This window comes from Hyperoodon ampullatus, assembly GCF_949752795.1.
Source record: "Hyperoodon ampullatus genome assembly, chromosome: 4".
Classification (NCBI taxonomy): Eukaryota; Metazoa; Chordata; class Mammalia; order Artiodactyla; family Ziphiidae; genus Hyperoodon; species Hyperoodon ampullatus.
In genome coordinates, this window is record NC_136917.1 from 124,399,206 (window position 1) to 124,423,888 (window position 24,683).

General features: G+C 36.4%; 1 protein-coding gene across 1 annotated transcript in view; it reads right to left on the reverse strand.

The window, feature by feature from the left end:
- CWC27 (CWC27 spliceosome associated cyclophilin) overlaps positions 1–24,683 on the reverse strand; it is a gene marked incomplete at its 5' end in the record, with an annotated part of 209,582 nt that overhangs the window by 173,826 nt on the left and 11,073 nt on the right. Inside the window, 3 exons of the mRNA XM_079701607.1 lie at positions 12,315–12,472; positions 15,687–15,720; positions 16,692–16,771. Of these exons, the coding sequence (XP_079557733.1) occupies positions 12,315–12,472; positions 15,687–15,720; positions 16,692–16,771 (272 nt within the window). The remainder of the gene's footprint in view (positions 1–12,314; positions 12,473–15,686; positions 15,721–16,691; positions 16,772–24,683) is intronic.

Genomic DNA, 24,683 nt, shown 5'->3' on the forward strand with positions numbered 1-24,683 from the left:
TTTGCATTTTGTTTTAAACTGGTTTAGGTGCCAGGTGTTCATCTATACTAAACTTCAACAGTTACAGTGTTTTAAAAGAGAACAATTCAAAAATACATACAGTATGAACTTACAAACATTCTTAAAATGTTACTTTAAAAACTTTTTAAAAGAACAAACTGAAATTAATTTTCTCATATGCAAATATGCCTTATATGCTTTTTTGGTGGAATAAACAGTGATTTATCAGTATTTTATGAAAAGTACCTTGAGTTAGTAGGAGCTTTTATACATGTAAAAGTCTATTTACCTTAAACTCCATGAATTAATTTAATTAATTCAAACATTTCTCCATTTTATGGCCCTAGCACCAAAGACCCTAAGCAGTGATGCTGCAATTGAACCATCCTTAGGTTGTAGCCCACCTCTGGAGGCCAGGGCCCTAGGTGTTTAATTTTTGTTGAAGGCTGTGTGTAAGTACTATAACAGGTGTTACGTTCCTTTCTTCCTAGTGAAAGCTGTTGCTATTCAGTGGCACAGCTTAGAAACAAGGCTAGCTTGGCTAGGAGAAGGGACCTTCTCACTTTGTCTCCCTAGAGTAGAGTAACCATTGTCTTCTGCAAACATCTGAGCCTAACATTGAAAAAGACAGATCATCTAGATTCAAACTTGCTTTTTAACCTTTTTACCTTTATTCATCTATACTTTCAACATATAGGAAAACATTAAGTAACGTATTTTTATCACTAATTAATTTACTACAAAACTAGTAGCAAAGACTGTTAAATATCTACTAAAATGTAAACACATTTTGTTCCAAAATTCATTGCATACCACACAGCATAGGCTAAAACAATAAAAGGTACAAACCATAATTTTTAAAACTTCACTAGGATACTGATAAATCCTACCTAAGAGTATAATGACGAGCATAAAGTCAAATAATTAAGACTGGTGATAACTTTGCAATGTTATCCTGGCCTTCAATTTCTGGGCTACTCTCCAGCAGCATCAGGATTAGACATTCTCACCTTTTATCACAGGTCAGCTATATATCTTTTTTTCTACCTGACTAGGCAAGTGCATACAAACTGCACCTAAAACTGAATCTTACCAAAGAGCAGCAAGGACATAAAATACGATGACTGTAACACTCAAGTCTTTGTCTGAGGCCTACATGATATCTTTCTAAACTCTCTGAAGTCAAGCCAAGGGTTTTTCTTTTTAACTCCCTTACATAAAGCCCGTCTTTAAGACATTTCAAGTTACTGTCAATATTGCAAACAAATAAGTATATCCAGAAATTTTCTATTAATTTGTAATGATTAATAAAATTAAAAAAGTAAATGCTTATCTAAAAGGAAAAAGAAATTGGCAAGAAGTCATTATATAACTTTTGAAGTTAAGAAGACATTTTCTTAGAATCAAGGAAATCAAATATACAGCAAAGAACAAATCTAACTTCCTATCTGCTGAGTACATATATCCCTTTGATCTAATGAATTTCTAGAACAAATTTAAAACACAAAAAGAAATAATTCAGTACTTAAGCTCACATGCCAATTAATAACTGCCTTTGACTATAAGAAAAGTACTTTTCAGTAGGAACAGAATCCTATCCATTATCATATAATAAATTTGAGGCTGTTTAAACAAGATAATTCTTAAAGAAGCAGCTAAATCAACAATATAAATTTTAAAATGGAAAGCAAACTACGTTGACATCACAAAATTTGCAATTAGCAATACTAGAAAAATGTATTAAGGACCTTTAACAAAAAGAATTGAGTAGAAGATAATAAATATAAGTAAGGCTTATATTCATTCCCTCTCTGCCCACATTCCCACCTGAAAGAACTTACCCTACTCATAGCCCTGGAAGAAAAAGTCTTATTGTTTTTATTGGCTTACTGAAAAATAAATCAAATATAAAATTACATTAAAAATCTAGTAAGCCACTGAAGCTATACTTCAAAGCAATAATGGAAAACCTATTTAAGGTTTAACACTCACATATGTGCACTTAAATAGTATGCACATTGAAATCAATATAAATGTACACTTATATTGAATGAACTGATACACATGGTATAGCAATATCTAAATAATAAAAACTAAGGAGGAAGGAGACATCAAATATTACTACATATCAAAATTGGAAAAAAGGTAGGAAAGAAATGTAGTGAATTCTATGAGATTCTTCTTCAAAGTAGGTCATTACCGAATAGTTTATATTGTGTCTACTTTTAAAAAGACAAGCTTAAATAAAGACAAAGATGCAGTGAGGTTAAAAAAATAGAACAAAATCCACGTGTTTAGAAGATTAATGTTGATGAAACAATATATCAGTCATTCTTAAAAAGTTGTAGAACTTGTAGGAAAAGTGATTTTGGCTAGGAAAAGAGACCCTCTAACTTTGCCTCCCTATAGTAGAGTGACCGTTGTCTTCTACAAACATCTGAGCCCGAAAAGGACAGATAATCTAGTTCCAAACGTGCTTTTTAAACTTATTTACCTTTATTCACCTATGTTCCCAACAGTAGGAAAAGGTTAAGTAACATGTATTTTCATCACTAATTAACTGGCTTCAAAAAATGAGCAAATCACGTTAGACCTACTGAATGAGATTCCCCCCCACCGACCCCCGAGGGGAGTAGTCCTAGCATATGCATTTTGTAAAAGTCAAACAAATTTTTAAAATTTGTCCCCAGGCCATTTGGATATGTACCCTTGGTAGAGATGGAGGCAGTTATTTTAAGTAGTGTGGTAGCCTCTCTGATAAGATGATACCTGAATAAGGAATTGAATGAAGAGAAGGAATGGTTACTAAGAATATCTCAGAGAAGAACGTTTCAAGCTGAGGTAACCCCAAGTGCAGAGGCCTGAAAGATGAATGACCTTCATGTGTCTGTGGAACAGCAAGAAGAACAATATGCCTGGTGTGAAGTGAGCAACAGGAGTAAGGCAGATAACAGCTTGGCCAAAATGTGTAAGAAAGTGAGGACCAGAGCAGAGAGTGGAGGGATTGCCTTTGTTAAAAGAATATGGATTCAGATGCAGATGAGTAGATTTGGTGGTGGGAAAATGAGGAAGTTCTCCTGCTACTTCTGTTTCTGTAATGAATTAAGGAGCAACATGATCAGCCAAAAGTGAAAAGAGGGGTGGACATGTTGGGTGCTATTAATTCAGATGATTCTCTTCCAGGAACAATGAGAAAACCAGCTAAGAAAGCTATTTGAAATAATGAAGAAGCTATTCATTTCCTCCCTGCCCACATTCCCACCTTAGAGAACCTACCCTACTCACAACCTTGGAAGAAACAACCTTATACTATCAGTTAGGTTTAGGATCTGCCACACTTAACAGAAACCCCAAATAGTGTGGCTTCAACAATGTTAAGATTATTTTATTTCACATAGAAAAAGTCCTAGATAGGCACTCCAAGCGGGAATTGTAATTCCATGAAGTCTTCAAGGACCCAGGCTCCTTCAACCGCTCCATTCTGCCATCCATAACTCCAACCTGTGTACCAGGCTGATAGCAGGAGGAAGGGATGAAGGAGGGCTAGCCTCTTCCTTCTTTCCTTTATAAAAAGACTGCCTGAAAGTCTGACACACCTCTGTTTTATCTCACTAGCCAAAATGTGGTCACAAGGCCATCCTTGGCTACAAAGGAGACTGGTGAATGTCTTTTAGCTAGGCAGCCACGAATCTAGCTAAAAATTTGGGTTCTCCTTACTAAATAAGAAGGGAAGGATAGATGATAGAGGAACTATTTATTTCTGTCACACCCACATATCTCATGGCTTTTAACTCCCCCTCTGCTACCATTATCCTCTCCAATAGTAAGACTGAATGGACACCTATCCCAAGCCAAGCCAATAAGATTCTCTCTCCCAAGAATTTGGGACACAGAAAGCAAGTCAATTTACTTCTGAAGAGCTGAAGTGCAAGAGGGAACAGACTAGAGCCTTACAGAGAAAACACAAGATTATAGAAGATAAGGGAACAAATGAACAAAGGCAAGCAGAGAGTTGAGGCTGTAGAAGGAGAGAGAAAATATAAGTTTCTGACAACTTCCTTTCCTGTGAGGACTGTGTGCAATTCTTTTATCTGGATTCTACACAACTCCTCTATTCCCTTACATAGAAATCCCTTTACTTGAGATAATCTGACTTAATTTATGATTTAATGTTATGTGCATAATGTTATGTTTCTGCATCTTCTATGAAACTTGTAGAAGACAATTGTTATGTTCTTCTCCACCCCTTGTGTAAAGACTGATAAGATAGAATTTCCTTTAGAATTTTATACTTTTTAAAAGACTGAAATAATTAGGAATTGATACCTTTCTTTTTAAAATTCAGATAATGGCAATTATGTAACCCTTATTAGGTCTCTTTTGTCTTGTCTGCCAGGAAGATGATGAATAAATTTATTACACAGTCACAGGTACTTATAGCAATTCCTGGCTAGAGCACAGAGACTGTAGTAGATTGCATTACTATTTCTAAGCTCTCAGTGAAAGGTTTATACTTCACCATATGGACATCAGGCTTGGCCATATCATTTGCTCTGGCCAGTGAAATGGAGTGATTATGCCACTTCTAAGTAGAAGCTTTAAGAACTAGCATATGATTCATCATCACTCTTTTCCGCCTGCCATGCCTCTCAGAAAGAGGCCGTCCCTTCATCCTCAGCCCTTGAATGAAGATGACATGGAGCAGATGCACAGATCCCAGCAGGATGTAGCCACAGCAAGAAAACAAACACTAGTTTTAAACCACTGAGATATGGGGATTGTTTGTTACCATAACCTAACCTAAGTTGACTTATAAAGGGAACATTAAGTAAGAAACAATTCAGGATGTATGTTTATGTGTCAGGACGTCGATGTAAAACAGAAAGGACTAACAGGACAAAAATGTATGATGTAAGCACTAGGACTTTCCAGGGTTCCCATCTCAATGGTTATAACCACTACTTGGCCAGTTATCTAAGCCACAAAACAGAGTCATCTGGAATATATTTTTTTCCTTCAGGTCTCCTACATCCAATCTATTACCTCCTTAATATCTCTCGAATCCATCCCCACAGATACTACCTTAGTTACTTAGATCCTTATTACCTCTCCCTTGGACTAATCTAATAATCCACTAATTTGTCTTTCTGCTTCAGTCTCCTTCCTCTAATCCACCCCCTACATTTATATAGAGTAATACATATTCCTAAAATGATGTTATACCTTGGCCAGAAACATTCCACATGAGACTTTACACTTTAGCTGGACACATATGAGTTGGCCCTGGCCAACCCCTCTCTAGGCTCCATAGAGGTGTCAGACCATTGCAGGTTCAGGTACAGGCCTTGCCACTTTGGGGCCATAAGCCACTTATCCTCTTCAAATCCAGTTTGTTTGTTTGTTTTCATTTGTAAAATGAGAATCATAATATAAACAGTAACTTGTAGCCTTGTTCTAGGGGTTAAATTAGAGAAATAAACTGCCTTGGCAAAATGTATTGCCTGGTCACACTGCAGAAGAACAATAAATACTTGTGGAATAAGAGAACAACTCTCTGGCTAGATCACCTATGAACACTTCACAGCCCTTATTTGCTTATACGACTGTCCCCCTTTACTAGAAACTAAGCAGCTTGAGAAGAGGCTGAGCCTTTCTAATCTGAGCATCCTGGGACCTAGCACGGTGCCTGGTACAAAGGAGGAATTCAATTAATGTGCAAAAGCTAAGTGATCCCTGAAATAAAATCCCTGAACAGTTAGAGAAGGGAACAGAAAGAAAGGCTAGAGTCAGACAGAGTACAATCACTAATAACTATAAACCGTCCTCAGGCCCTTGTGTAACTTCATATGCTTTTAACTTTGTGCTAAACAAGAACTTGGTATCTTGGGTGGCTATTCTCTTCTGTATTTTACCCAAAGTATACTTGCCAATTTAATTTACAGGTGAATTCACAATATACAGATAAGGAAGGTAGGAAAGCAACGAATGTTTCAAAACTCTTCAGTGTGACTACGTTTGTTCCAGGGTAGAGAACATTTCCTCAAATGCTGAATAACTTAAAGAATGTTTTTCTGCACATAATCTCAATATTACATTTCAAATGTATAATTCCGTTGCCTATAAACAACTGATACTGCAAGGTCAGTAGAATGTAACTCTCAAGGGTAACACAAATCAATACACTCTAAAGAGATGCAAACAGCTCTTCTCCCTTTTGACAGGAGAACCTCCCCCACGTATGTATTTCACTGCTTCCTGACTGCCAAACAAAATCTAATTGTGAAAACAGTAGGGTTGTTGTATTTCCTAAGTATATAACTGAAGTTCAAGGATTTTTTTGTTTGTTTTATTTTGAAAGTGATTCCTTGGATATGGATTAAGGTTCTCAATGAACTAACTGGACATTTTTAAAGTGGTATTTTATTTCAAACAGCCCAAGAAACAGTTTTACCCAGAACATCCAAAAATTCTTTCTATAAATACCTAAAAAGAAGAAAAATGGAAGCTCTCCAGAAATGCCAGATGATGGTGTGGTTTATATTATAATTGTTACTATTCCAAAATTTTAAACATAACAGGTAAAGACAACGGGATAAACCATCTAGTCTACACTGGGAGGTTATGCAACATTAAAGGACTTGACAATGCTAAAATGTTATTTCTTTTAAATAGTGGTTCCAAAAAATGGCTTATCGTACTAGCATTAGGATGAAACTTATGAGATTGCTGTATTTGACTATTCTTGATCTGCAAAAATGGCAATTTTATTTTTTATTTTATTTATTTATTTATTTATTGTTTTGCAGTACGCGGGCCTCTCACTGTTGTGGCCTCTCCCGTTGCGGAGCACAGGTTCCGGACGCGCAGGCTCAGCGGCCATGGCTCACGGGCCTAGCCGCTCTGCGGCATGTGGGATCTTCCCGGACCGGGGCACGAACCCGTGTCCCCTGCATCGGCAGGCAGACTCTCAACCACTGCGCCACCAGGGAAGCCCAAAAATGGCAATTTTATATTCATCCCTTTTTAAACCTGGTATTTTAATCTTGTCCTGAAATATACATTGCCTACTTATCATCTATAATATTTTGCATGCACTTCTATTAGAGCACATGCCATACTGAATTGTAATTGTTTATAATTCTTATGCTATATTGTGAACACTTGTGGGCAGAAACCATTTCTCCTTTTTTTCATGTTCCTGGAGCCTGGCACTGTCTGGCATATAGCAGTTCTTGCACAGTAACTGACAGTAAGTGTAACACATATTTGAGAATAGAATGATAGGTTAAGAAAGAACATATAAAAAAGAAAAATCAAGTTCTAGTAAAAGTTAGTATGCAAACTAACTGCTACCAGACTGCTCCAAAGCTTAATACCTGCTGTTAAACCCAAATATTTTCTGAAAATACAGTATTTAGACCACTACTACTCTATATGAAAGAAATAATACCTGCAAATTTTCAGAGACCACTTACGCAATGTATAGATCTCGCATTTCTTTCTCTTCCTCTTTTTTTTACTGTCTGCTTCAGTTCAATACCTTGGGGCAACAAGGTGAAAGGAAGCAAAAATGCTCTAACTGGTTAATTTCATTCCTTGCTTGTAAAAATTCTGAGGAAAGAGGGAGACTTCTTAGAGATGGTGATTCTAATGATTTAAATAGGGTTTTAGAATGCCTGTGGACTTCAACCTTTGTTATTGTACTATCTTTTAAATTTTGTACTATCATTTTTATATGTGTACTATCTTTTAAACTTTTGAAACTTAAATATGACACAATCTTTTTGAATTTGCTAAAGCTAACCAAGTTTATGTATTAAGACAGCTTTGTACTTCCTAAAGTCTGATCATAAAGTAAGAGAAACCAGAATACAAAGTATATTAAGACTCAAAAAATTCCCTAAGGCTGAGAGAAAGCTTAATTAATATTTTTGAGAAGGCTAGAAATATTGGGGGGGAAAAGTATTCAAAGTTCCATAAGAAAACGTGGTCACATATTTCAAATTCAACAAAAGGAGACTTGAAAGATTAAAATTAGCAGCAGCTCATTTGGGTGTTCACCCAGGCCAAAGGAGGTATTTCTGATTGTATTATCCCTTGCTTCATAATTTAAAGTTCAATCCAACTCATTAGATTTCAAACTCAACTTCAATATTTATATTTAAATTTCTGATACTATCATATAAGATATTTCATATTCAGTCAACGTAACACAGCTCATGAGTAAAACACAAATTCTACTTGACTTTACCAAATAAGAGAATTGTTTTATGATATAGGAATAATGCCACAGTCAATAAATATGACAGGTAAACAACACAGCTGATCAAACCAGAACCTGTTCAAATACCAAAACTAACGTACTCTAGTTAACCTTGAAGGACTACTACCAAAACTAGTAATGGCGATTTCAGGGTATATGTCAAGATTTCTTTGATTTATATTTCATTTTGATGAAAATACTTTAGAAAGAGTAATCACAATAAAATTAGAGATGACAGAAATTACACAATAAAAGACAGAATTTCCATAATGACTGTAATCAGCACAACAAGCCACTGATTTTTTACTCTCCAGTCTGCTTGCTACATCTGATTTTTACTGTTTAGCCATTTATTATAAATCTGTAAACAGATGCTAAAAACAAGTAGGGCAGATGACTCAATTTGGTTTATATGATTAACTTGCAGCAGGTGAGCTCCACCTGCAGGCAAAGAAAAGATTCTTTAGAGTAAGTTTTAAAACAAGACCTTCCAAAGAGGCTGTAACTACCGCCTTTCAGTTAACCTTGAGTGCACATTAGAATAACCCGTGCTTTTTAAAACTTCTCATGGTCGAAAAATTCTGATCGACTTGATCAGGGGTGGGGCTTGTAAGGTGACTCAAATATATGGAAAACATTGAGAGACACTGATTTGAATCTTTACCAGCACACATCTTGAAAAACATTAGGAAAACTCAAATATCATTTTGTTTCTTCTAAAATGACTTTTCATTATACTGACCCTTTCACCTTTTTCAGAGATTAAACTGAGTTCAACTGATATAAATGTCTTATCTCTGTTAGACTACAAAAAAGACCAGAGGTGACCCTACAATTTTTAAAATCTACCTTTACATTATTCTGTGCCTCAGAAGTAATCAAGAGAGCGAGTGTTTGGTGGGGGTTGGGTTTGGTGGTTCTTAACCCTTAGCTGCACATTAGAATATCTGGAGAGATTTTACAAAGTATTATTGCCCTAAATTAATGTTATGTTCTTGGAAGTTAGAAAACTGGTTACTATCAGGGGAGGAGGGGAGAAATAACCAGAATAGGGCAAGAGGGAGACTTGTGGGTAATGGCAATTTTCTGTTTCTTGATCTGGGTGATGGGTATAGGGATGTATTTGGCTTGTAAAAATTCAGCAACCTGTGTATTTATTATATGTGCATTATGAAATATAGTTCATACAGATATAGTCTGTAAGTATACAGACTATATCTATACAGATATAGATAACTATACAGAAAGTTAAAAAGTAAAAATGCATGTGCCCAGGCTTCACTGCAGACCAAATGATTCAGAATCTTTAGGATTGGGAGCTGGGCATCAGTATTTTTTCTTTTCAACATTTCTCCAGTGAATCTAATGTGGAGTCAGGAGTGAAAACCATTCTTCTAATGAATCAGAAATGTATTCATTCATTTATTCGCCCACTCATTACACAAACTTTAATGACCAATTACCACATGCTTATTATACAAGACTCGGAGGACGTAAGACAGTCTCTGAAGGAGCTCATTATAGGCAACGGATAGTAGGCGAAGCAATAAATCTCATGTGATACATACAAGCAAGTTACTTATAAGACCTGGAGGAGAAAGTGATTTGTCAAAGAAGGATTCACTCTTTTTTTTTTGTTCATTCATTTATATAAACATCTGAGTACCTATGATGTTTGACCACAGGTAAATGGACACAATCTCTGCCTTTAAGAAAATTACAGTATAAGAGTACACAAGGAAGAAAAAAATGTATAACCAGATGTCATAATATCACTGAAGTATGAAAAAGGTGCTATGGGAATACCCTGGGGAGTCAGAAGTTGCTGACCTTGGAGCTAAGATGATACAAACTTGAACTAGTCCAGTGGCACTGGTGGTAAAAATTAGTATTCTAGAGAAGTGCTTCTCAAACTTTAATGTACAAATCACCTGAGGATCCTATTAAAACACAGATTCTGATTCAGAAAGTGTGAGGTGGGGTCTGAGACTTGGCATTTCTAAAAAGATTCCAAGAGATACTAATGCTATTGGTCCACAGGTCACAATTTAAGTAGCAGGTTCTTGAGGAAGATGGTTTTCAAGAGGCAGAAGGCAAAAAATGCCAAATTCCACAGCAGAGACACCAGGAAAAACAAAAACTGGAAAGCAGCCATTAGCTTTGTCAAGTACATGGCCTTAGGGAGAGTAGTTTCAGGGCAGTGATGAGGGAAAAGCTAAATGATGTGTATTTAAAAATAAATGGGAACTAAGGTGGTGGGGACAGGAAGTAATGAAGTGGTGTTTTTGTTTTCACTCTCGAATGCTGGCAGAGGCTTAAGTCTATCCACAAGCTGAAGGAAAGGAATGAGTGAAGAGAGAAAACTAAAGACAAAGCAAAGAGGATGGAATCATTTTGAATGGGTAGAGGGATTCCTCCCTTTAAAGCAGAAGAGAGGGAGATAAGAATTGGTCTGAATAGGTACAGCGAAAAGTGAAAAGAATAAGAGTTGAAGAAGTTACTCTTGTTTCACAGAACAGGAAGCCAGGTGACCTAACGAGAGAGAGTGAACCTGAGGTTGAAGGGAAGCACTGGAGGCACAGCTGAGGCTGGACTTGTCCACGGCTGTGTGATTCTGCTCAGCAGCATTCAGTAGTCAAGGTATAGGCTTACAGAAAGTGGACTGGATAAGAAAGAGTGAGACTGATGCGTTTAGAAAAGGAGGGAGGCAAGGGACAGAAATCCTCAAGAAATCAGAATAAGTACAATGAGAGAAAAGAAAGGAGAGAAGGTAAGAAGAGCTTTGGATTTTTTCCTCTTGAACCCCTAAGTACTTTTCAATAGAACAATTAGGGAAATAATCTACTCTATGTAAATTTGTTGAAAATTATATTGTTAAATATCATTCCCCAATATAAATATTAAGTACTCAAGAAACCTGCTTGTAGGTTTACTATCCAAAGTGATAAGCAGCTTTAACAGATTCCAGATGTTTCTTTACAAATAGAAGCAATGCCACAAATTTTCAGTAAAATCCTACTGTGAATGGCTCCTTGCCGAAAAGGCTGGGAGGCTAGTCTAGTCCCTGATCCTACTGCTTGAATCAGAAAATGACTGAAGGATAATGGAGTACTTCAAGCACATACAGATGAACAGCTTATATATACCAAGAGCACTGATTTTTTTAATAGATAATGATTTCACACTGACATCCTATCTGGCTGGCAGGTATACCCATTATAATTCAACTTAGACTGAGCAGTGATTTTCCTTGAAATATAATTATCCTTTTTTACCACATTACAATTTTTTAAGACTCTTAGAAGTTTTTCTGTTTTCTTTAACAAAAAATTAACATGACACAAACTATAGTGAAGCTGGTATAACTGACTGAAAGCACTAATGATTTCAGACATTTGCTGAAATTTCTTTTATGATATCACTAAGATTAGGGGGGATAGACAGTATAAATCAGACTTGAAAAGACATTTAAGAGGGTTTTCAGGCCCATACATTTCTTAAACAGTTTAGACAAATTTTACTCAAACCTGAGGATGTCTCTTTTTGTTCCATACAGTTGCTTTACTGCTTTTGTTGGTTTTAAACAAACACAACCTTCCACATCTAGCTAATATATTGTTTGTCCCAAATATAAAAACAATTTAGAGGCTTTTAAAGAAGAGATCAGAGAGAAATGAACTGGAATTTGACTCACATGACCATTGCTGTAAATAAAATTGGTCTATTTTCTTTTAGGCCTCTGAATGGGCTAATTTAGCATGACTGGTATATATATCAAACATTATGAAAATAGTATTTTAGAAAGTAAGTTGAATAAAGGGCTCAATCTTAATTTAAAATTAAGTATAAAATGACAAAAACTCTGATACTTACCTAAATGGGAAGGAAATCCAAAAGAGGAGATATATGTATATGTATGGCTGATTCACTTTGGTGTACAGCAGAAACTAACACAACATTGTAAAGCAACTATACTCTAACAAAAATTAATTAAACAAAAACAAAAGCAAAAACAGAACTCTGATACTTAGAAGCACAACGCTTGACTCACCTGCGGCTAACTGATTTCTTCTCCACTTCACTCTCCCCAGCTGTCTTAACATTTGCACTTGTGCCCTTTTTTAACTTTTTTGCAATTCTTTCTCTTATCAGGTCCTTCTCATCACCATCAACATATTCGTCATGCTCTGCACTTCCATATTCTCCATCCTGTAAAAATTGAAATGGAGTATTTGCTGGGCATTCCATTTTCTTCTTTCATTTCCAGAGGTCCATCTCAAACTCTCCTTGTTGCATTTTAGACCAGGTTTATTTTTTGTTTCGTTTTGTTTTGAACTAGTGAGGGCTTGAAGAATCTGCTACAGGCAGGAATACCCCCTGGGATCTGCTCTAGGCTGGCTATGTAAGTACTGTATAGCCCAGTAAGTGTTGTTGCTCGATCCACACCCAGCTCCTCTGCACAGCAGACTATGCTCCCTCTGGATCACCCAGGATATTGTCTATCTACATTCCTATTCCTTCCCAGTAGGAAATGTGGCTTTTGGAGGCAGTTGGCCAGCATACTGACCTCACCCAGGGATTAATGCAAGTAAAAGAGGTGGAGGTAGAGAAACTGATATTTCTTCCTACAATCTAAGTCACAGCAATCACTCCTCGGCTCAAAACCCTCCAGTGGATTCCCAACTCACTCAAACCCTACACAATCTGGACCTCCCTGACATAATCTCCTACAACTCCAGGCCAGCAACACTAGCCAACTTTGGAGTTGCTCTTCTCTCCAGCCTGAAACTCTCCTATTCCATGTGTCTGCATTGCTGACTCTTTCATCTCCTTCAGGTCTCTGCTCAAATGCCACCCTTTTGGTGACACTTTTCTTGATCCCCTGAATAAAATGGCAGAGCTGCCCACCCACCTCCAGTACTCTCTATTCCCCTCCCCTATTTTATTTTGCCTCAAAACATTTATCACTCATACTATACATTTTAATTATTTATGTGATTATTGTGTCTCTCCCATAATCAGAGAAAGGAGTCCATTAGAACTAAAATTCTGGATTGTTTTGCTTATTGCTAAATCTTCAACTTCCAGAATAGCTCCCAGCATCAAGAGAGCGAGCAATGGAGGGAGAAAGGAGGAGAGAGAGGGAGGGAAGAGGGTAGAGAAGGAGAAGGAAGAAACTACCCAAGTGGATCTTTTTCTCTTGTGATTCCCTAACCAGGTGAGTCATGGTGAGGCAGGATGCTTAACTTGAGGCTTGTGGACCTTACAGCAGTGGTTCTCAAAGTCTAGTCCTCAGGCTATAAAACATGGATTGGCTCTAAAAATGTAAAATCCTAGCCCTCATCTCAGTATTACTGAACCAGATCTCTAGGGATGGAAATTGTGAGTGTTTTCAATGAGATGTTTAAGAAATTCTTTAGCCTTAAAACTTGATAACCACTGACCTAGGTCTTCCATGCTTGGTCCTCAGGAGATATATAAAAAAAAAATGCCCTGCAAATTCATAAAATTTTGTTTGTGGATGTAATATATTTCCTGGGAAGAAGGTCTGCAGTCTTAGTGATTGCAAAGGATCTTGGGACACAAAACAGATTAAAAACCATACAGTGTCCTTAGATGACCTCACTCCCTCAAGACCATAAGAACATAATTTTACATTAGGCCTTGAGCTTATCTTCCAGATCCATATTAATGTTACACAGATGTCTCCAAGTTATCTGAATCTCAAAATGCACATTATTAAGCACATTATTTTTCATTGTTCTCCCCACCTATCTTTATTATTATTTTTTTTTTTTGCGGTACGCGGGCCTCTCACTGTTGTGGCCTCTCCCGTTGCTGAGCACAGGCTCCGGACGCGCAGGCTCAGCGACCACGGCTCACGGGCCCAGCCGCTCCGCAGCATGTGGGATCTTCCCGGACTGGGGCACGAACCCGTGTCCCCTGCATCAGCAGGCGGACTCTCAACCACTGCGCCACCAGGGAAGCCCTCCCCACCTATCTTTTGTACCCATCTAACAAGGTGCCCAAATCAGAAACCCTGTGGTTGTCCTAGACTCCTCCTTCTTCCTCACCTCATAGTATGGAATCAGTCACCTCTTAGACCTCTTTCAAATCTCTCTCCCATCTCACACCTGTGGTCTTCTATCAAGCTTTCCTCCTGCCATAGCTTCCCAATAGATCTTCTTGACTCCAGCCTATTTCTTCTAATTTGTCCTCTCTAATATTGCCAACAGTGATCTTCCTAAAATGCAAAGTTGACCATATACTCTTCCTTTTAACTAATATCCTTCAGCTGTTTCTCATTACTTTGAGGATGAAATTCAAACTTCTCCCCATAGCCCAGGACGCTCTGTAATATTTGGCTTCTTCCTCCCACTCCAACCTCACCCACTCTCCCTCCTGTCATGACGCTCTGGTCACACTGGTTTGCTTTCAGCTCCTGGAACACATCAAACTCTCCTACTTCAGAGCCTTTTGTACATGGAGTTCCCTCTACCTTTAACACTCTTCTTCCCTACTCCTCACAAGGCAGGTTCCTTCTCAAACTTTAATCTTAGCTTGTACTTCCTAAATAAGGTATACTCTCTCCTTGTTACCATGCGTTAGCATATGCTGTTCTCTGAGGAATCCCACCCTTCACCAGTTCCTTTTCTGATCTAGTTAACTCCTAATTCTCCTATAAGACACAACACAGCATCATCTCTTCCCGGAAGGTTTTCTTGACCAGGTTAGATAGCCATCATTTCTCTATAATATATAGTCAGAGAGAATCCTCTCTTTTGACTATGGTAATAGATGAAGCTGTGTTCTTGCATGGACAGTTATGTATTTCCTACTGTACAACACACAGATCAACGGGTGTTTATATAAAGTGGTAAACGAATGACTTGAAAAACTTGATCTCTCATACATAAAGGAAACTCTGCCTTCTGTTTTATCAGCTTTAATAGCCAGTACAGGTAATGAAGAAAGGTCACTACAGTCTTGAGAGAGAGAATCTTCCAAAATGTGTGTATGAAGAAGGAAACTACCATAAATGACTGGTATCCAAGTATTTTCCATACATCATGTAGGATATCATGCATCAACATTTAAACTTTTAAACTTTTATCATAACAAAATAAAATCAATGACATCTAAATTTTGAGTATTCATGTTATGTTATGTGACAGGGAGAAACAGGCTAGAAATTCATATGTAAGATTCTGATTTTGTAAGGAAACACACACATACTATGAAGGAAAATTCCAATATCAAAATAAATATTTTTCAAATCTTTCAATTTTTTTTCAAAAATTTCCATATATAATTATAAAAGGTAATACATACTACCTTTTAGGAAAAATAATTTAATCATTTGTAAAGATTTTGAATTTTCTATAAATTGTTCAACTATATTTATACTAAAATTAATACTCACATCATCTGAATCTCCTGCTGCATCCCCTTTTTCACTACAAAAAAATAAGGAAAACAAATTTTAGCTTCAAAATGAAAATAACAAAATTATTCAATTATCCAAAAATTTAGAATATTTTGCTGGGATTAATAGTTCAAAAACACTTCAACACAGGAATTTCAGAATGGCATTGTAGAGCAAATAGAAACATTCTAAAGGGAAGTTGTTTTTATACATAGAATAAAAGGTATGCTCCATTAGCACAAATACAAATTCACTAGAATTTTTTTAAAAAAGCAAACAACCAATAGTGTTATTTTCATGAACAAAAGGCTGCAGACAACAATTTCTTCTATTGGCTTGACGTATTCAGGCTGAAGAAGCCAAATCCTTCAAATAAAAGGTATTAAGAAAAGATTGTTTTAATATGGAATTTTAAAAAATGAGCTACAATAGTGAGTACAATAGTATTTTAGTCCCCTTTTGAGACTCTGGCCCAGTGAATCATGTGCAATTATATTTAACAGTAAGACATCTTCCCTCATCAAAGAGAAGCAACAAAATTTTTCTGATAACTCCTGAAATATGTAAGGAATAATACTCAGTGAATTGGCCCAAAATGTGGTGACTTCTTCACAAAACCCTTCAAATCTGATTTGCTTACTCATGATTCTGAGACAAAAATTATGCAAGGAAAAAGTTAGCAAAGAAAATTTCAATTAAACGTTAAATTGTTAAAGCAGACAGTTTCCTAGTATTCAAACTATCCCAAGATTTAAAAGTTTAACAGCTAATTTTAAATTTAATTAGTTCAGCAGAGGTTGATAGATAGCAAGGAGAGTGAATATGACTAGAGTGATTCTCTCCATTATGCTAGTAGCTCTACTACCGCCATTATCAAAATGCTTTAGTTTTTCGGTTGGGTTGACAAAATTTGCCTTATGAGAACTGTTTACTACAAAGGAAGCAAGAAAATGATCTGAGCCAGACAATAAGAACTTAGGATCACACTAGCACCATGCTAACCTTTCAACAGCTGGAACAGAGCTGAGATGTGGATCATCCTTAAGCAAGTCATGACTACTTTTGCTTTTTCCCTTCATGCTCTAGAAAGGAATGTATGATATAATCATGAGTGGAGAAAAAATAGTCTTCCAAAAGGACAAGTTAACACATGTACGTAAAAATCTAGTACTGATATAATGTGGTTAGCAAAAGATATATGTTCCTGAAAATTTGAGTATACACAAAAGCTTTATAAATAGCAATCTTATTCTCCCATTGACTAAAAATATTTTAGAAACATCTTTCTTTCAAAAAGTGATATATCCTTAAAAATAAGTTTATTGATTACTATTTCCAAACACTAAACCCTCATTGTGATTTACCACTAATTAATTTTTGACCGATATATTAAAAGTTAGCAGATAGATCACAAAAGTAATTTGAAATAAACACACACTATTATTCTTCAAATATACTGTCTATACTGCACAGAATCACTTTAAAAATGTACCCAAGCAACCAGATGAGAGCACCTACAAGGTGCTATTTAACATATGTAAAAGAGCCTTGCATGTATGACAATATTCATCAATGACCTAATATTTATTAAATACTTTAATTTCAACGTTCATGTTCTCAATAAATTTATATTTTAGTAGGGAAACAAGACATAGTAAGATATAAGAAGTAGAACTATTAAAAAAACTACTACTACTATTATTCTAATTTATTAAATATATACTTTGTGCCAGGCACTGTGCTACAGTACAATATTCCCACCTTTCAATTCCTCCTGTCCCCAAATGAAAGTAAATAAGGTGGGCAGTATTAGCCCCATTTTACAGAGGGAAAATAAAGACTTATAGAGATTAGCGATTTACTAAAGGTCACAAAGCTAGTGGTATAGGATCTAGGATTTAAATCCTGGTCTGTCTCACAATGATATAATAAATCCATTTTTCTTTTCCTAGAGGCCCCTATGGACCCAGAACTGGCCTGGTTTCAGAGCTGCAGACTATCCTACAAACTTCTCCACCACAAGGTATGAAAACTTCAAATTTATACCTTGTATCTCGAGGTGGAAAGCTGCTCACCATCCCCACCCCTCAACTAATCATGTAAGAGTGAAGAGTATGAAGTTAGAGTTGACAGGAAGAAACGAAAATTTCTTTCTATTTTGAAGGAACATTTTGTTTTGAAAAATTCATCACAAAGTGTGTTAATTAAAAATTTTAAATGTCAGATACAGAGAGGTAAAAATACCTCTTTCCCTTTAGCCCCATTCTTGACTGTTTAACAGCTCTGGGAACAGACTTCTAAATTTGACAGGCTTTACTTTAAGGCAGATGTATACTTTCTGAAATTTATTTCCATGATGAAAATAATGGATTTTTAGGGACTTCCCTGGTGGCACAGTGGTTAAGAATCCACCTGCCAATGCAGGGGACATGGGTTCGAGCCCTGGTCCGGGAAGATCCCACATGCCGCGGAGCAACTAAGCCTGTGTGCCCCAACTACTGTAGGCCGTGTGCCCCAACTACTGTAGCCTGTGCGCCTAGAGCCCGTGCTCCACAAGAAGAGAAGCCACTGCAATGAGAAGCCCGCGCACCGCAGCGAAGAGTAGCCCCCGCTCGCCACAACTAGAGAAAGCCCATGTGCAGCCATGAAGACCTAACGCAGCCAAAAATAAATAAATAAAATAAATAAATTTATTAAAAAAATGGAATTTTAAATTTCTGTATTAACATGGAGTACCCCACATTTTCAAGACCTAATCAGTTTAAACATCCTTATAGTCTAGTTTCAAAAGGCAAAACAAAAACTCTTCTCAGTTAATCTAAAGATACTATTATCTGTAATTTTAAAAAGTTGTAGAATCTGAATTATGCAATTAAAATATATTTCTAATTCCATAACCTTACACAAACCAAGGAGTAATAAAAAGACAAAACATCAAAGAATTACTTGATGTTTGTCTAACAATGAAAACTGTTCAAAAACCAGAAGATGGTATAGTAGAAAAAACACAGGAAAAGAAGATAAGAGTTGGACCAAATGAGTTTCAAAATCTAGTATTCAGTAATTCTATGGGTTTTAGTCCAAAACGTATACCATTTGAGGAAAGAGAGTGACCTCATCTGACCTCAGAAATTCTGCTTACAAAATGGAAATAATAATAGCAGCCTTGCTTACTTCATACGAGAGAACTAAACGAGATATGTACAAAAGTGTACAAGTGAATATAAAATGACCTCAACTAGAATAAAACTTGAATATCTTTTTTTCATGCTTTCCTTCCTAATATTTCTTCCTCTTGTGTCTTCAGCCATCAATGTTTATTTTCATCTATTCTAAGAAATAGTCCCTTATTAATTCTCCCCATGTGCCTCCCTCATGGGAGTCACAGTCAAAGACATTACAGCCAGAGTTGGCCTCAGACCCTCTTGTCCAGCCTCTTAGTAACATATCAGAAAATGAGAGCTGCACTAATAAATAACAGGAGTAAGATTAGAATTCAGGTCTCCAGGCTCTCGGTCCATTAACAAGCTCTACTATTTCATTTACTTGTAAATGTTAGTTTACAATTGTTAGTTTAATTAACATTTAAAAAATGGGTTCTTGTTTATCTCCCAAAACTTAAACCAGCTTAAAGGGAAAAAAAGAAACTTGTCTTACATTAACTTTAAATAAGACTGTACAATAGAAGGAAACTAATTAATCTGAATAATCATTACCATTTCAAATTTTAATTGTTTTAAATTAACATAGAAATATATGATCAAAAGCCATTTTTTAGATGTCCCTTCCTACTACAGTAGACTTTGAATCCTGCAGGCAGAGAAAACAAATTGTGGAAGAGCTGTAGAAATTGGCGATAGTCTCAAAGAGGATAAAAATGAATTCAGATATTTCTCTTTCATGCCTACGCTTTCTGAATGACCTACTTTAAGGTTGTTATTTATACCATCAGGTAACAATAATTTTAGAGGAAGAAGAAACACCTAATATATTTTAAAACAATTTTTGAAAAAATTACATAAAAGCAGCTGGCTCATTAAAGAGTTTAGGGATGAACAAAATACTAAATATATTTAGTGAACACAATGTAAGAAGCGCCACAGTAAATTCAAAACTGTCTGTAAGCAAATCTGAAAATGAACATCAAAGGGGATGTGGGAAAATTATATTATCTGCCACTTCACACCCAAGAACATAGAGGCAGTGAAACAGTGGGAACTAAACAGAGTACAAATGGAAAGAAAGAAAGCAAGAGGCATAGTGGTACAGAGGAACAACACTGGTCAAGAAGTGGGAAGGCCTGAGTCTCAATCTCTAACTATCTCTGTGTGATGGTTAATTTTATGCTATGGTACCCAAGTTGTTTGGTCAAACACCAGCCTAGATGTTGCTATGAAACAGGTTTTTTTAGATGTGATTAGCACTTAAATCAGTAGACTCTGAGTAAAGCAGATTATCCACCAAAATGTAGGCAGGCCTCGTCTAATCAGTTGAAGGCCTTAAGAGCAAAGACTTTCCCAAGCAAGAAGCAATTTGGCCTCAACACTGTAACACAAAACTTATGCCTGACTTTCCAGCCTGAAAATTTTGAACTCAAGACTAACATTCACTCCACCCTGAGTCTCCGGCTTGCTGGCCTATTCTACAGATTTTAGACTTGCCAGCCCCCACAAACATATGAGCCAATTCCTAACGCTCAAGCAATCTATCAATCTTAATCTCTACTTCTCCCCCTCTCCTATATGTGTGTGTGTGTATGTGTATGTATATATATATATATATATATATACACACACTGTTTCTCTCATGAACCCTATTACATTCTGTGACCTTTAGCACAGAACCAGAAAACTTAGTAGTTTGGGGGGGAATAAAAAGATCTTACAGGCCACTTAATCTAGTCTCCACACAATGCAGGAATCTCCTTGACATTACTGCTGACTATCAACCAGTGTCTCCACACCTGAAAGGAGCTTAATAGTCACACACACACACACACACACACACACACACGAAAATCACTCCTTTTTAAATGGCTTCTATTATTGGACAACTCTCTAATTGGAGAAAAAAAGAATCTGTGTAATTTTCAACCATCCAACTAATCCTAGTTGTACCTTCTAGAACTAAAAATGAACTACAAACAATTGCTGTTATCAGGAATATTCCATACAGTTTAGTTTAGATACAAATAAATTGGTAGGCAGAGTAACAGCCCCTAAAGATGTCCACTTCCTGATCCTCAAAATCTGTATGTTCCTTGACTTGGCAAAAGGGATTTTGTAGATAAATTAAGAATTTTGAGATGAGGAGATTATCCTGGATTATCAGGGTGGGTCCAAGGTAATCACAAGAGTCTTTATAAGAAAGAGAGAGGCAGGAGAGTCAGGTGCAGAATGATGAAAGATAAGAAAGACTTGACCTGCTATTGCTGTCTTTGAAGTTGAAGGAGTCATAAGCCAAGGAATATAGGCAGTCTCTAGAAAATGGAAAAATAAGAGAATGGATTCTCCTCAGAGCCGCCAGAAGGAAGGCAGCCCTGCCAACACCTCGATATCTAGCCCAGTGAAACCTGTTTTGGACTTCTGGCCTCCAGAACTGTAAGATACTAAATTTGTTTTGCTTCAAGTCACTAAATTTACGGTACTTTGCTACAGCAGAAATATGAAACGATTACAAATATATTAACATTAAAAAAAATTAAATATAAGCAACTAGAAAGATAAGCAAATCAAAGTTTAATACAATTTAATGGGGCAAAAACATTTTATAAAATAGAATGGGGAATTCCCTGGCAGTCCAGTGGTTAGGGCTCTGTGCTTTCACTGTTGAGGGTGCGGGTTCAATCCCTGGTCAGGGAACTAAGATCCCGGAAGCCATGCACTACAGCCAAAAAATAAATTTTTTTTTTTTTTAAAAGGGACTATTTAACACTTCTGACAAGCTCTTTACAAATGGCTTAGCAGCACTCTCCAAGTCATGCCCAACCCACCTCCCAAATTTTGGGGAAACTTAAATTTCGCAGGATAAATGAGAATAAGACAAAGACCTTCTTTATTCTCAAAAGTGATGCATTTGTCTATTGGTACACCTTTTTCTGGGTAAGAAAATAGCTTTTTTATAACTTTGGATTTGAAGTTAAAATGCTAACATATACTGTAGTAAGAGAAATATTGTGTATCAATGTGAATGTGGCACAAATTAATCACTATTTTCAAATTTAGCTATTGAGATACTTTTATACTGGACCTACCATTTAACTTGCCTCAAGAAAACTACTTGTCTGATTGTAGCTTTTACTTGAAAAATATTTTCTGACATTTGTATTTAAGTCATACACAAAGATTCAGGGGTGAACTTTAAACCAATACAGACATTTGAATGAAACTGTTATTTAAGAAAGCACTATGAAGGGGAGGATCTTCAGATAAAAACCTTTCAAATATTTGAAGCCTAGGATCACATTTTCACTTAGTTTTTACTTCACCAAAGTATATCCAGTCCTTAAGCATTCCCCGAGTAAGATGTTTTTTGGCATCATCCCCATCCTCCTCATGACCCTCTGTTCCTCTGGATACATCTAGTTTGTCAGTATCCTTCTTAAATGTGTTCAGAACTGAACAAAATGCTGCAAATGTGATCCCCCAAAATGCAAAGAATGTTAAATTCCTTATTCCAGAGACTTCATTCTTAGTAATTCAACTAGGGCTTACAGGCTATTAAGTTTTACACCTATTCAGCTGACTTCATGAAACTAAAGTACAGAATATACACGTATTCTTATTACATTTTAACTTATTAGTTCAAATAATCAGGCACAGGTTGACAACAAAGCACTCTTTGGGCAGAAGTATTCAATCAGCTATAAATCCATCTGACTGTACTATCTCCCAGATCACATTTCCTCATGTTGTCCACAGAATATCATGAGAGACTCTGACAATGTGCTTTCCTGAACTCAAGATATGTTATTATGGCATCTTCCTATCAGGCAATCCTATCAAAGAGGAAATGAAGTCAGTCTGGCCAGTCACTTAATCAGGGTCTCAGTTTCCTCATCTATAAAGAAAGGAAGTTGGACTAGATCCCTTTGAGCTATAAAATTCTATTATTCTAAAAGAGATTTTATCAGGTAGTAGAAAGATACTGAAATAAATAACGAAAGAAAGCTAACCCATGGGAGAGAGGTACCTTGTCATGAATAATGAGTGGGGTGAAGCAGTGTCTGTAATCCCACGCTGATAATCCATAAACCAGAGGGGACTCTATCTCATTTCTACTTCCACATAAAGTAAAGCCTCAATTCAGACTTTACCAATTATTAACTTGTGATGTTAGGTTCTGGAATAAAGATTAACACTGTGGAGTCACTGGAAAAAGAAACTTGATAAGCAAATGAATAATGAAACAATTATTTGCAAGCCCTCTAGAAATATTTAATTTCATGCAACCACTGAAACTGCAAATTGTTCTCAGTCATTGTGAAAGACACTGACTTGACTTTGGCTCTAGTTATTTACACTTAAAAACAGTAAGGTTAAATTTTAAAAAATATATTATTCGGTCACACTTTTCCAATACTCAGGCTAGCCTTCCCTTTTCTGGCCAAAGTTTCATTTTACCCAAAAGGTAAAATGTATTTGAAGGATGCCTATAGTCTGAAGAAGAGTACAAAAGCAAAATAAACAAAATGCACTCCCATTTCTGTTCTCTCTAGAATTTATCTCATGCCCTCTAGAGAAATGTCCTTTGAAGCCAGTAAATTTCAACAATTTTTGCTTATTGTTGCTCTCTTTTCTCAAGCTAAACTTACTCATGACTCCATTTTATGAACACACAAAACAGCTAAATTAGGTAGGCCAAAGATTCTGCATGGTGCTTCAAGACCCACTCACATGTGGAGAGTGGACTGTTGGTGGGTCACGATGTACAGATATACACCCATGCTCTCCAAGGCTGCTCAAGCTACCATTCAGGACCCTGTGGGAGCGCTCAGGAAGGGCACCGCAGTGCTGTGCTTATGGCTTCCTCCCTCAGGAAGCTGAACTGGTGAAGTTTCTCACTAGCCCTCTAGACTACTTGAGTATGAGGGCAGCAGCTTCTGCGTGATAGTCATGATCATATTAGTGACTGATATTCTTTAGTTCTCTGAGAATAAAATACACAATTTATAACATAGAGTATACAGTTTAAGACATTTGACTTTTGAAACCATTTTTCGATTGCGTGACGTATCAAAATAAGGACTATCTATATCCTTATTTCACAACTGTAAATGGTACATATTATTGCCATGTTACAAAGGCAAATGGAGACTCAGAGAGACTAAGTTATTCAAGGTCGCAGACCATCTATAGAAAGTGAAGTGCCAATATGAGTCTGTATGATCCCAAATCCATGCTATTTCTACTGCAACACACTGCCACTCAAAGATGACACAAAGTTTACCATGAAGGAGCTCACAGCCTAGGACCCTACAAAATTAATAAGGCAGAAAGAAAAGGGTATAATGTTTGAATCCTATACAACAAGAACACAGTCATACATTTCTTGTGTAATAAAGCAAAAAGAATGTTCTTAAAAGCAAAATATAAGTATCACAAGAAAGGTAGACGTTAGATCAGAAAAAGAAAAGATTAAGAAAAACTGGAAAAGACAGTTAGAAAAGATAGTATTCTAGGTGTTGAAAATAAATATGACTTCAACATTCAGAAGTGGGATAGAACACTTCAGGCAGGGGAAAGAACATGAACAAAGACACACAAAAAGGAAAATACAAGACATATATGTAGAACAGCAAATATTTCAGATCTGTTAACACAGTGTTTCCTACATTTCCCAGATAAGATTTCCAGTGAATTCATTAAAAGTACAGATTCTCAGGTTTCTCCCTCGGAGATTTTGATTCAGATTTTTTTTTTAAAGTACTACAAGTTTAATTTAATTTTTTTTAAAGTACTACAAGTGATTTTTTTATTACTAAGGAAGTTTAAG